The following is a 14,893-nucleotide window of genomic DNA, read 5'->3' as shown; positions in this document are numbered from 1 at the left end:
AAACACAACTTTGCTATCATTAATCAGTTAATGAACCGTCGGTGGGTTTTGAAGAAGGGAGTAAAAACCAGGTAATAGATGTGAGCAGAGATCTGCATCAGCCTCTCCAAGACACCTGCTGGAACTCACCTAGCTTCGGGATTGTGTAACTTAGTCGTGGGACAGTTCTCTGGTAGGCCTACGTAGTCGCCATACCCCCACACATTAGCCTTATTAGGAAAAAGTCCAGTGGGGCTGATCCAGAGCTCAGAGACAGCACCGCAGAGAGCCGGGGAGGAGAAGGATTCCATGGAACCATCGAAGGCAGATATGAGGGCTATGAACATGAAGATCAGACCAGGCAGGAGGGATATATAGGGAAAGATACAGGGAATGAATAACAAAGAATAATACCTTCTGCAAACTGTTATGGAAAGAAGAAAATTTAATGGTCTTCCTAAATTTTCTCTAAAGAACAGTGACCATAAATGGCCTCAGGGAATCACAGCCGCATCACAGAGTTCATTCTCCTCGGGCTGTCTGCTGACCCCCATGTCCAGGCTCTGCTCTTTGTTCTGTTCCTGATGATTTACCTTCTGACTCTGCTGGGGAACCTGCTGATCATACTCGTGATCCATACAGACTCTAACCTCCACACACCCATGTACTTCTTCCTCAGCCACCTCTCCTTCCAAGACCTCTTCTATTCTTCCGTCACTGTGCCCAAGCTGCTGGAGAACCTCCTGTCTCAGAGAAAAGCCATCTCAGTAGAGGGCTGCCTGGCTCAGGTATTCTTTGTGTTTGCCACTACAGGGATTGAGGCTTGCCTGCTCTCAGTGATGGCCTATGACCGCTATGCCGCCATCTGCCACCCTCTGCTCTATGGCCAGGTGATGAGTAAACAGCTATGTGAGAGGCTGGTGTGGGGTTCTTGGGTTGTGGCCTTTCTGGATGCACTCATGAACATCCTCCTGGCTTTGAATATGGACTTCTGTGATGTTCAAACCATCCACCACTACTCCTGTGAGCTGCCTTCCCTCTTCCCTCTCTCCTGCTCTGATGTCTCCACCAACTCTGCGATGCTACTCTGCTCTGCGCTCCTGCATGCCATTGGGACCTGCCTCCTGATCTTTTTCTCTTACGTTCGCATCGTCTCCACCATCCTGAGCATCGGCTCCACCTCAGGCAGAAGCAAGGCCTTCTCCACCTGCTCCTCCCACCTCACTGCAGTGAGCCTGTTCTATGGCTCAGCCATTTTTCGCTATCTCATGCCAACCTCGGGTTCACCTCTGGAGCTGATCCTCTCCATACAGTACAGTGTAATCACGCCCCTGGTGAATCCGCTCATCTACAGCTGGAAGAACAAGGAGGTGAAAGCAGCTCTGAGGAGAATGACGATAAAATATTTACAATGTCTCAGCACAGAAGAGATATAACATGAAGAAAACAGAACAGAACTGCAGCAAGAAATCTCATGACTGACATTAAGTTCCTGATTTCCTATTTTGTCACATGTTGCAATATGCATGCTGATGCTCCCTTTTGAAAAATCACCAAGGAAAGTGCTGGAAGCTATTTTGCTTGCCATGGCTCAGAATCAATCCTATTCAGACACAGAGCACGTAAATCAGAAAACCTCAGCTTCACAGTTTTAGTTAATGACATGTCAAGTCATGATTCACATTTTTGAAAATCATTCAAATTGGGATGGACCCTGAAATATTTTGCATCCTGAATGTTTAATTTGAATTAATGTGCCTGGGGAAAGGTTTTATAGGCATAGAAGATCCTGGATCTCTGAGAAAGGGAAAACAAAGATTTGAGCTTTGGGGGGTGGAGGAAAGGATAATGAATGGGTGGTGGTAAAATGTCTCTAAATAGGCAGAAAGAAAAATGTAGCCAACAGAGGCAAGTCACAATTTACCAGGTATACTAGTTCTCTATTGCTTTCTATTATTGTCATAATAAATTAGCAAAACTTTAGCAAATTAAAATAACGTCCGTTTATTACCTTCCGGTTCTCTAGGTCAGAAATTTGGGCAGACTCGACTGGGTTCTCTGTTTAGGGTCTCACAGGTCTCACAGAAATCAAGCTGCTGGCTGGGTTGGGCTCTTATCCACAGGCTCTGGAGAAGAATCTGCTTCTAAGCTCATTCTGGTTGTTGGCAGAATTCAGCTCCTTGAAACTGTAGGTCTGAGGTCCCCATTTCCTTGCTGGCTGCTGACAGGGGGTCATTCCCTCCTTATCAAGGCCCCTTCACTTCTCACAGGGCCCTCTCCATTTTCAAAACAGCGTATCGCCTACCTCTCACACTCCAAATCTCTCATTTCCCCTCCCGCTTCCATCTGGAGAAAACTCTGCTTCTAAAAGACTCCTGTGATTAGATTAGGCTCACCTGTATAATCTCGTATTTTAAGGTCAACTGATCTGGGACTTTAATTACATCTACGAAATCCCTTCACAGCAGTCTCTAGATCTGGGTTTGAATAACAAGAGACTGGGAATCTTGAAGGGCCATCTTTAGAATTCTGCCTTTCACACCAAGTAAACATATAAACATAACACTCCTACCACAAGAATGGGGCATAAAAGGGATCAAAGCTAGAATGAAGTGGACGGAGAGGGAGGAGTGAGAGAAGGGAGAGAAGTGGGCAGAGCAAATAGTGCTTCATAGAGATGGGGAAAGAGTCAGCCTGGAGAGGAGATCATTGAGAAGCTGTCAAATGTAGAACATCTCCTTGTCCCAGAATATGTATGGATATAGGGGATTCACTGCGTCGATGCCTGGGACTGATAATGAAGAAAGGCTTTGGCCCAGGACTTTAAAATGAAACTAGGGGCGCCTGGGTGGCTCTGTCGGTTAAGCATCCAATTCTTGGCTTCGGCTCAGGTCATGATCTCACAGTTCCTGGGATCAAGCCCCAGGTCAGGCTCCGCATTGTCAGCCTGGGATTCTCTCTCTCTCTCTCTCTCTCTCTCTCTCTCTGCCACTACTCCACTCGCTCATGCACTCTCTCTCTCTCTCTGAATGAATGAATGAATGAATGAAACAAACTAAAATACAGACATATGTTCCTACCCAAGGCTTATGATGACCTCTTTCCATTTGGGAGGACCAAAAGCCCTGTCTGTGGTCCTTCTCTCTCTGCACATCTCCCACTTCTTTATGTCCCGGTGCCCTGAGACTGCCCTTGCAGAACTCCGCAGGCTTTCCACCTAAAGGATATTTGCCTAAGCCATTTTAGCCAATTATCAATTCTTCTTGTAAAACGTTTTATCCCAATCTATAATTATCAAACTTTAGGTTTTCATATAAGGCAAACATGTTTCAGCCCATTTCAAACATTTGTTTCATTTTCAATCTGTTCTGTTTTGCTTCTTGCTTGAGTACTAGAAATAGTCTTAACTGCATTAGTGTCCAAAATAACAATATTTTATAACAACCTCGGCAGAGAGGTAACATAGAACCACTAAGGAACTGTAGGTATTCATGACTACCTCTTGGCTTGCAGTGCACAAAAGCATAGTAAGAGTTAATATGTTAACAAAATTTTTTATTTTTATTTTATTTATTTTTTTTTATTTTTGGGACAGAGAGAGACAGAGCATGAACGGCGGAGGGGCAGAGAGAGAGGGAGACACAGAATCGGAAACAGGCTCCAGGCTCGGAGCCATCAGCCCAGAGCGCGACGCGGGGCTCGAACTCAGGGACCGCGAGATCGTGACCTGGCTGAAGTCGGACGCTTAACCGACTGCGCCACCCAGGCGCCCCTACGAAATTTTGAAAAGAGTACACACTTGCATGGAAGAGCTCACTACCTCGTGTAAACAGTGCAAAGAAAATGGGTTTTATTTTAATGTTTATTTATTTTTGAGAGACAGAGCATAAGCAGCGGAGGGGCAGAGAGAGAGGAAGACACAGAATCCGAAGCAGGCTCCAGGCTCTAAGCTGTCAGCACAGAGCCCAAGGCGGGGCTCAAACCCACATACCGTGAGATCATGACCTGAGCCAAAGTCAGACGCTTAACCTAACGGACTGAACCACCCAGGCACCCCATGAAAGCGTTTTATAACCTCCTTCTGAAAACAATCTGCACATGCAAAAGCATTTTTTCTAAGTTACCACACCACACTCCCCAAGGACATCAGATTTGGTTTTATTCAGTACTTGAATGTGCTTTGATATGTATATGTGTAATGTATATTTGATGTCTGCAAAAACCAAGTAAATTTTAAAGATCTAATTGGCTTTTGGGGCACCTGGGTGGCTCAGTTGGTTAAGCGTCCGACTTCAGCTCAGGTCATAATCTCACCGTTTGTGAGTTCGAGCCCCGCATCAGGCTCTGTGCTGACAGCTTGGAGCCTGGAGCCTGCTTCGGATTCTGTGTCTCCCTTTCTCTCTGCCCCTCCCCTGCTCATGCTCTGTCTCTATCTCTCAAAAATAAATAAATGTTTTTTAAAAAAAAATTTTTTTTTTAAGATCTAATTGGCTTTATTAATTGATTTATGAATCAGGCAGCATCCCATCAGCCAAGGAGAGGGGTGCTCCAAAGGGAAGGTTTTTAAAGGTAGAGAGGGAGTGGAAAAAAGGAAATTATTAGCAAAGAATCCATTGTTTTAGGCAAGGTTGCCCTCCCAAGGGGAAACCTAGGATGTCTTTCAGTAAATTTCCTAGTGCTGACCAGGAAATTCCCACGTTGACTGGTTAAAGGTTACATTTCTGAGGGGTTGAAACTGCAGCAAGATTATTAAGTCTTGGTTTACTGACTTAGGGCCTTAAGCTAAGTGATGCCATTTGGGGCCTGTGATTTTCTTTGTAACACACACACACACACACACACACACACACACACACATTTAATGAGCACTAAATATACATTTAATATTATAACTGTACCAAATAGTAATTGTGTGACCGAAACCCATGTTTGGCTGCCCGTCCCTTGAAAGGCCAATTAATACTCAAGAGACAAGTTTTGACTGAAAGGGAATGCGAGCTTTATTCGGGAGGCTGGCCACCTTTGGGGAAGGCGAACTCTTGTCCAAAGGCCAACTTGTCCGAAGGCCAGGGTTTCTGCCTGGCCCAGAGATCTTTAAAGGGGTTTACTCAGTTCAGGGAGTGCTCTGGTCTGTGACATTTCTTTATTACCTGCAGACTGGATGATGCCAGCTACAGAGCTATCTCGGTGCTTGGAGGTTGTGCAAGAAGTTCTATCTAGTTCCTTGTGCCCAGGGGAGGATTGTGCAAAAAGGTCTGGTTCCTTGGTACCCCGGGGTGGTTGTGCAAGAGTACTCTGTTCTTTCTGCAAAGGAGGGCAAGGTCTACAGATGCGCAAAGGGAGGTTGGTAAAGTCATTTGTGTGACCTTAAAAAAAAACATTTTGCTAAAAGATTGCTACTGGACTAATCAGAAAGCCTGTGAGATTTCAAACAGACTTTCTGGCCTCTGTGACCTGGGAAAATTCTGGTCCTTCATTCCCCAAGGCCAGTGGTCTGCAAATCTCAAAGAAAGTAAATTAGTTTTGTCACTGATCAAGTGAGCAAGCGAGGGGTGTGTTAATTTGCTAACCCTTAAATTAACTCTTATTTTTTTTAGTTTATTTTTTTTTCTTGAGAGAGAGAGAGAGCAGGCTCCAATGCTCCTCGCAGAACCCGACACAGAGCTCAATCCCACAACCCTGAGGTCATAACCTGAACTGAAGTTAACAGTCAGACGTTCAACCAATTGAGCCACCCCAGTGCCCTGACCCTTAAATTAACCCTTAACATTGGCTGGAGTGCTGTTACAATTGTAACGAATGATAGATTTAAATGACAACATTGTTCTAAAACGCTAGCCTTTTAAAAGAATCTTATCTAGCATGCTAAAAAAACAAGACAATATTAATAATATACTGCTTCATTTTATATCCTAATTTGGGTGTTTGAAAATTTTTCTTAAAAGTAGGGGAGAATGTAGTGATTAAAACAAAGGGATTGTATCGTAACTGTGTTCATTATTTTCTGTTTCCCTCTTCCCGAATTCTCAAGATTAGCATTTCTTAAGATTAAAAGAAAAAAAGCTTATTAATTCCTTAAACACCGTATGAATCCAAGGTTTCTAAAGTCAGTTCAAATATTTATACCTGTAGGGAGGAAAAAAATCTTTTTCTTCTACCCTTTTAAGTTCATGACTGGGACTCCTGGAGCAAAAGACAGATAAACAAAAGGGAAGCACACAAATTGTCTCTTCTTTTTCAAGTTTTTATTTAAACTCCAGTGAGTTAACATACAGTGCAGTATTAGTTTCAGTGTAGAATTTAGTGATTCAGCACTTACAATGCCTGGTGCTCATCACAACCCATACAAATTTATTTAAGTTTTGCGTGACATGGGAATCTTCATAAGAAAATGAAGACCAGAAGAAACAGTTAAACTCAAGTGGGATATTTTCCCAGGTTTACTGAGATATAATTGAAATATAACATTGTATAAGTTTAAAGTATATAACATATTGATATAATAATATACTTATATACTGCAATTTGTTTTTAAATGTCTCTTTATTTTGAGCGAGAGAGTGACCAGGGGAGGGGCAGAGAGAAGGAGAGAGAGAATCTTAAGCAGGCTCCACGCTCAGCGCTGAGCCCAACGCGGGGCTTGATCTAACAACCACAAGATCACAACCTAGTGAACTAATATCAAGAATCGGACACTCACTTAACCAACTGAGCCACCCAGACACCCCTGATATATACACACCAGATACATACTACAATTTGATTACCCCCATAGATTAGCTAACACCTCACAATGGGAACATGTTGATCAAAACGTACAAACCTGTTTTTATGAAAAAGACTGGAAAGTCATGGAAAGATGTGATAAGACAAAGGTGAGCTAAGTATGGTAAGTGCAAGTGAGGGGAATGGGGATGGGTAGTTAGCAAGGCCTGTTCAGATTCCTCTCTGTGTCCCTTCACTTTAGAAATAAGGACGCCCCTTTCCTCCAGGTATAGGGAGGGAACCTCTTACGTGACAGTTTTATGATCTGTGTCAGGGGAAGATCAGAAAGTCCTTCCTGCACCTGCCATTTCTCAAATTCTTTCAGCATGAAATATTCAATAATCCAAGGTGCTACATTTGGGGAGAGTGATTTCATTCTAGACCATAACTTCAACACAGAAGTTCCAAAAGACCATACCAAATCGAATCATCTGACGTTTTTACAAATTTCAACTTGTCTAGTTAATGAGTTTCAAATTGGGCTTCAAGCTATGACTTCAGGGAATAAAGGACATTGGCTCCTTCATCTCCTAGGCTGCCAGGCCCAGTTCACCAATTACTGACTGCTTCATCTATATATACCCTTCTCAAGGGTTTTATGTGAGAATCACTCACTTCCCGGATTCTCCTATGACAGTATTTAAAATCAAAGAGGAAATTAAAAAGATGCCCGTGTGGTGCGGCCTATGACCATTGGAGGGAAGCTCTTCAGTTTTTGTTGAGGATTTGATAGTCTTACCACCTATCGAGTAGGAGAGAAAAGCAGGAGCAAGACAGAACTCAGAAAATGCTGGTCTTGAAGCTTCTACCTTTAAGAGTAGCTCTGGTATAATCAGTTTTCTGCTCTCACTGTGACTTCCAAACAGGAAAAAAAAAAAAAAAAAAAAAAAAAAAAAGGACTGATTGCCTTTCCTGTAACTAGGCTACAGAAACATTTGTTCCCATAGGCATAGAGATCATCCCAGTCCAAATGAGATCTCATCATGAAAAGACCAAAGCGACAGGAAGTCTGAATCACAAAAAGCCTGGAACTCGGTAATGTCCGCTCTGATTGCTCTTCTCTCCTTCCTGGTCCCTATCTTCCCTCTCCTAATCCAGCCTTCTTCTCTTCTCATTAGCTTTCTGTTTGCTGGAGACTGAGCTTCCTGACCCAGAAATCACTTTTTCCATCCACTGGGGCCTTTGTCCCATCCAGCTACATGAGAAGAACTCTCTACCCTCAGTGAGTTACGCTGAACATGGGGGTCTGGCATGTCTTGCAACCTGGCTTCAAAGTCTGCCCTGGCCTGGGCTCTAGCAGTTCAGTGAAACCTGGGACCAGCAGGTGGAAGCATCAAGGTCAAGGTGGATGGGGCTAGTAGCGAGTACACACCAGAGTAGATCAGAGTAGACAACAGATAATGGTCACCCTGAGAAAACCCTCTTCTTCTAGGATGCCAAACCACATCTACTATAAAAAGTTCATTTTTTTTTTTTTTGTTTACTAACTCCCCTTGACCCCAGTAAATATTTATGATGTGAAGCACACAGAGAAAGGGTCAGGAGTCTGACCAGGTTTGAGGAAAAATATCTGGATTCAAAAAGTTCCTTTTCAGTTCTCTCCTACATTCATCCCTCCTCCGCAGCCCTGGTGTGAGTCTAGACATCCAAAGATCTTTATACCATTTGCCACTCAGTAACCAAATTCCTACCCCATCCCATCTGCATTTGGCCATGGAGAACATCCCCACATTCGGTGAATAAAAGAAACACTGGACCTCTCTCTCTTCTCATTCTCAATAATCCACCAATCCCAGCATTTGTTCAACTAACTAACATTTTAAAAATTAAATATATATGAGTCTAACAAGACTTTAGGTACTTTGTATTATGTTATATGGCTCCTTTGCCAAGGAGTGACCCAAGATACCCATCTCCTTAGACAGGATATGACAATGTCATATGCAAAGTTCCTGAGCCCAAATTCCAACTGACTCTTACTATCTCTATGATCTTGAGAAAGTTACTCAACTTTTCTGTGTCTTAGCTCCTCATCTATAAGAAAGGTATGTGTCAGGACTGTTTCATAAACAAATAGAATCACCATACACAGAGGTGTCTGGGTGGCTCAGTCAGTTAAGCATCTGACTCTTGGTTTCAGCTCAGGTCATGATCTCACAGTTCGAGAGTTGGAGCCCTGTGTCAGGCTCTGTGCTGACAGTGTGGAGCCTTCTTGGGATTCTCTCTCTCCCTCTCTCTCTCTCTACCCTTCCCTGTTCATTTTCTCTCTCTCTCTCTCTCTTCTCTCTCCCTCTCTCAAAATAAATAAATAAATAACACTTAAAAAAATGAAGATAGAGAAAATATTCATTGGAAAGGACTTGACAAACTCAGAGATGAGAGAGGCTCTTTAAAATGGACTCTTTGTCCTGAAAGTTGCTCTCATTGTTTGCTGTATCAGAGTTAAATTGGGCCATCCTAAAACTACAGATCCACCTACAGGACAGACTGAACTGTCATCTAGATCTAGCTTCTAAGTGAGACTCAGAGTCTTGGGATCTTTATGAATGTTTAATATTAATAGTGGAGAAAAGACATCTCTACTTTTTTGTCCAAGTAAAGAAAATGACAAAGACTGAAAACTCGGCTAGTTTTTCAGAATTTAACTTTTTGTTGTGAGTCCTCTGGGCAATACTGACATCAGACTCTGGTGTCAGAACAAAGCTAGAGAATAAAAGGCAGACTAAGAGGTCAAGGGACTGGTCAGAAGAACGTGTGAAGATACCAACAAAGGGGTGTTTAATAAAGAAGCAGGACTTGAATGTAGAGTGCTATATCAAGTTTCAAATGAAGCATAAGGAGCTAGTCTAGAAAGATAAGTCATCCCTGGATACTTGATAAGACTGACTTAAAATCTAGCAGAGAAATGTGCATGTATATAGCAGTTCAACATAAGTATCTGCAATGTGGCTTTCTCTAAGTCCAGCATAACCTGACATACAGCAGGAAATTCGTGAGTGAATGAATGGAGCTTTGGATGGACAGATGGAAGAAAGATCAATGAATAAATGTATAGAACTTAGAAGGCTAAGTTAATGGAAAAGATGTATTAAAGAACGAATGGATAAACTAAATTACTGCTCAGGAAAATGAATGAATGAACAGGTAATGTCATGTTAGCCTTTCTTATAGAGTCTGAAATGGGATAGCAGGCATGGAATATGTTAGGTACACCAACAGTTGCTCAAAACTGAGACAATCTATACACGCACTGCAAACACACATATACACACGTACCATTTCTTTGCTTCCCCCTCTGTTGTCTTCTTATTGCTGGATCCTTATCAAGCTTACGGGTCTGAAAATTTTTCTTTTTTTTTTTTTTTTTTTTTTTTTAACGTTTATTTATTTTTGAGACAGAGAGAGACAGAGCATGAACGGGGGAGGGGCAGAGAGAGAGGGAGACACAGAATCGGAAGCAGGCTCCAGGCGCTGAGCCATCAGCCCAGAGCCCGACGCGGGGCTCGAACTCACGGACCGTGAGATCGTGACCTGAGCTGAAGTCGGACGCTTAACCGACTGAGCCACCCAGGCGCCCCTGAAAATTTTTCTAAAGAAGATTAGCTAACGAGTCTGTCCAATTCACTTCATGGCTTTCTTTTTTCATCCAACAACTGCTAAAAGATCCACCGTATGTGCTTCTCATTGGGCCAAGTACTATGATATAGAGATACCAAGTAATTTAGAGCATAATTACCCTCATCAAAGAACTATATAGTGTCATTGTCTGGTGGGGGGAGGAGAAAAAAAAATAAAATTGCATAAATATTCGAACCACTAACTGCCAAAATAAGATGGTGATTCAGCAATGTCATAAAATGAATAGAGTTGTTTATGGTGAGTTAATGACTTAGCACAGAGTGGAAGCATATCAGGTGAGATCCTCCTCACCTGAAGCAGATGGTGAGGATTACACGAAGTTTTATGGGGCAGGGCCTGTGAAAGATAAAGAGGAGGAATCAGGATTGGGTCAGAAAAGCCTTCAGACTGTGATTCAGATGTGACACCGGCGACGGGAAAGAGGGAAGACCAACAGAATTGTCTAGGAGAGCTTTAGACTGCAGTGCGGATCGGACAAATATTCATCCAAGCCAGTGGGAGATCAGAGCAACGACCTCCTCGACCTCCTCGTAGAGAAGGCATGCTCATTCACTGCCTCCCTGCAAACAGTTTGGCCTCTGCTAAAGCTGTGGTTAATCTCAAAGGTCCTGCAACTGGGTGCTGTCAGTTAACTGCCTCCTTCACAGCTGAATGTTAGGTTCTTTCTTTAAGGTAGACCTTTCTTTAAGAAGTGCTTTAAGGAGCACTTCCAAGGCTGCCACCAGATGAGAGCTAGCGTCCTTAAGAAATTGGCAAGAAACAGGGAGGCAGAGGTGCCAGATGAGAATAATGAAGACCCGGGTGAAGTCCTGATGTAGCCACTCATTCACTCGGGGAAGGCAAAACACTCACATACTCCTGATTCTAGATTTGAAAAATTAGTATAGAATGACCTATCCAGAATTGTGAAATGAATTCTCATTTAATTGTGAAATTAAATGAGAAAAATGTCACAATTTTAAGAGTGCCAAGGACATATTAGGCCCTCGATTAAAATATATATATAGCTATTTTTTATTATCATTATGTACTGTGGGAGTTCAAAGAAGCAAATGATCACAAAGGATCTCAAGAACAGGTCAAAATTAAGATGGGAGTAAAACAATAAATAAGATTTCAATTAATTACCTAAAAGGCATTTCCAGTAGAGATGTTCGAGTAAAAGCTGAGAGAAAGTTATTCCTGTGGGTGCTCAGGAACAAGTACACCTGTCTGTCCACAGCATTGAGACCAAAACAGTTAAGACCAATTTTAATGTCTAAATGCCATGTATGATGGAGAATTTGAAGGCAGGCTTTAAAGGAAAGTCACTGTAGGAAAGAAAGGCTAGGTATACAAGTCATGGCCTTGGACAAGTTACATAATTTATGATACTCATTTTTCAGTTTGCAAAAAAGGAGTCAGCAATAATTTCCCTTATTCTTTTGTCCCACATCCAAAATTCACACACACACACACACACACAATCATTTTTTAATCTTGTTCCAGAGGGTCAAATTAACAATATATGTTAATGTGTATCATCAACAGTAAAAAGTTGAAGAAAAACAAAATGATGCTACTAAGCAATTATGAATCCTAGGAGGGTTTTGAAATGAGGCAAGAACAGATTGGAGAATAGAGGAGAGGAGGCAAATGTTGAAATATCCCCCTAGCAACTCTGCTACAATGCATAAAACACACACAGAATACTGCTGACAAAGCAGTGCTCAGTTGAAGGAGGCGGAATAAATTAGTCATCAACTAGGTCTGAACAAATTTGCAAATTCCCCCAGCCATCTTTTAAAATTTTTTTTAATGTTTATTTATTTTTGAGGGAGAGATAAACAAAGTGTGAGCAGGGGAGGGGCAGAAAGAGAGGAAGACACAGAATTTGAAACAGGCTCCAGGCTCTGAGCTGTCAGCACAGAGCCCTAGTCGGGGTTCAACTCAGGAACCGTGAGATCGTGACCTGAGCTGAAGTCGGACGCTCAACCCGCTGAGCCACCCAGGTGCCCTATCCTCAGCTGTCTTTAAAGTAGAATAACAGTGGGGCGCCTGGACGCCTGGGTGGCTCAGTCGGTTGAGCGTCCGACTTCGGCTCAGGTCACGATCCCACGGTTCATGAGTTCGAACCTCGACTAGGGCTCTGTGCTGACAGCTCAGAGCCTGCTTCGAGCCTGCTTCGGATTCTGTGTCTCCCTCTCTCTCTGCCCCTCCCCCCACTCATTCTCTGTCTCTCAAAATAAATAAACATTAAGGAAACATTTAAATAAATAAATAAAGTAGAATAACAGCTATATGGAAATATCACAGTGAGTTTGAACCGAACCCTAGAAGGGAAAGGAGGGATTCCAGATCGTCAATAAGGGCATACGTGAAATCTAAATAATTAGGAAGTAGTATACACATAAAAGTGGGTCCCTACCTCTGTAATTGGGAAGTTTCAAGTCCATGCTTGTATTTACTTCTAGGAAACACGCTCTTTAGATGGCCTTGAGAAACCACAGCACCATCACTGAGTTCATCCTCCTTGGGCTGTCGGCTGACCCCGAAGTCCAGGTGCCGCTCTTTGTGCTCTTCCTGGGGATTTACCTCCTGACCGTGATGGGGAACCTGACGATGCTGCTGGTGATCAGAGCTGATTCCCAGCTCCACACACCCATGTATTATTTCCTGAGTCATCTCTCCTTCCTGGATCTTTGCTTTTCTTCAGTCACTGTGCCCAAGCTTCTGGAGAACCTCCTGTCTGAAAGGAAAATCATCTCAAAAGAGGGCTGCCTGATTCAAGCTTTCTTTGTGTTTGCCATTGGAGGAACAGAAATTTTCCTGCTGTCTGCCATGGCCTATGACCGCTATGCTGCCATCTGCCACCCCCTGCTCTATGGCCAGATGATGAGCAGCCAGCTGTGTGTAAGGTTGGTATGGGCTTCATGGAGCCTGGGTTTCCTGGATGCAGTTATCAACATCCCCCTGGCTATGAACTTGAACTTCTGTGAAGCCCATACGATCTCCCACTACAGCTGTGAGCTACCCTCTCTCTTTCCTTTGTCCTGCTCGGATGTCTTCAGCAATGTCACTGTCCTGATTGCTTCCACACTCTTGCATGGCTTTGGTACATTCTTCCTGATCTTCTTCTCTTATGCCCGTGTTGCAACCACCATCCTGAGCATCAGCAACCCCACAGGCAGAAGCAAGGCTTTCTCCACCTGCTCCTCCCACCTCACCACAGTGAGCTTCTTCTATGGATCAGCTTTCCTTCGTTATCTCATGCCAACTTCAGGCTCGGCGCTGGAGCTCATCTTCTCCATACAGTATGGCACAGTCACTCCCCTAGTGAATCCCTTCATCTATAGCCTGAAAAACAAAGAAGTAAAGGCGGCTCTGAGAAGAATGTTGGAGAAATGTTTGCAATGGCATAAGTATCAGGCTACAAAGAGATGATGAATTAGGAAGGAACTACAGGCTTCAGGATATCTGGTGGGTTGACACTAAAACCTTCTGATGGCCCACTGTTTTAGATGCTAAAAGGTATCACATAAAAGCTTAAGAAAGAGACACAAAGATACCTTGAGGGTGAGGTCAGGGTAGGAGAAGGTGGTTCAGATTAAATCCGGCTCAAAGGCAGATCAATGGAATATATAGTCACCTTGATTAAAAGAGTTCTTTAATCATAATTTATTTCTCTATTGTTTCATTGACACTGAGTTTAAAAATGTGTGTGTATTGGGTTACTTTTTAGAATTAAATGTACAGAAAGTCACTGAAAACCATGAGATTTCACCAAAACATTGAACCGCGGGGAAAGAACAGTTACAGACTTGGGGTCTGTGGAGACATTTGGGCTTTGGTTGGCAAGCCCTTGCTAAAATTCTGGACAGCACAAGCGACAGGTCAGTGACTTGGGCGATACCAAGAACTCTATTGTTACTTCGGAGTTGAAACATGAGGGAAAATGTGGCTCATTCTAGGGTAAGTCAGGAAAATTTAGACCTCTGCTACGATTCACCTCCTTTAAGCTTTATTTTTTCCATCTAGCCTACTTGGGGAATGCAAGGGATTTTAGTCAATTGTTCTGGAATAATTTCCTTTTCATGTATTTTAGCATGGGTTTATGAAATACGCAGTGTGTGTTACATAATTCACCACATGTGTATCTTCTGAGAAATTTTTCCATGCTATTTATGATTTTTCTCAAAATAGATTAAACTGTAGTAACTTATACTCATTCAACGTTATTTTCTGTACAGCAATACTGAGACACCTAATAATGCATGTTATTGATGAGGGACAGAAGCAGGAAAATGTTTAGGCTTAGCCCAGATTTAGGCTGATTTATAGCCTGCGCAGTTCCAATAAGGATCAAATATGTGCTGATTGCTACATTCTTTAAGGGTCTCACAACTGCCTGTATATTACTGGTAGTTAATATCGAACTGAATGATAAGCACCAGAGGAGTCTTGCAAAAGTAGTTTTGTGAGTAGAAATTCGAAGAAATTTGTAATCTGATACTCCCAGCAAGCCCTCTAC

The 14,893-nt window shown here is 42.8% G+C and overlaps 2 protein-coding genes across 2 annotated transcripts; both read left to right on the top strand.

The window, feature by feature from the left end:
• Positions 1-467: 467 nt before the first annotated feature.
• On the top strand, positions 468-1,415 carry LOC109249285 (olfactory receptor 8S1-like). The gene has a single exon (XM_019419653.2). It carries the CDS (start codon positions 468-470, stop codon positions 1,413-1,415), a length of 948 nt encoding a protein of 315 aa, XP_019275198.2.
• An 11,437-nt stretch (positions 1,416-12,852) lies between these two features.
• LOC109249308 (olfactory receptor 8S1-like) lies at positions 12,853-13,806 on the top strand. The gene has a single exon (XM_019419670.2). The coding sequence runs from the start codon at positions 12,853-12,855 to the stop codon at positions 13,804-13,806; it is 954 nt and encodes a 317-aa protein (XP_019275215.2).
• The last annotated feature ends 1,087 nt before the right edge of the window (positions 13,807-14,893 follow it).

The sequence above is a fragment of the Panthera pardus genome, unplaced genomic scaffold, assembly GCF_024362965.1.
Source record: "Panthera pardus isolate Hobbes unplaced genomic scaffold, ASM2436296v1 HiC_scaffold_6, whole genome shotgun sequence".
NCBI lineage: Eukaryota > Metazoa > Chordata > Mammalia > Carnivora > Felidae > Panthera > Panthera pardus.
This window is presented reverse-complemented; position numbering and strand designations above follow the sequence as displayed.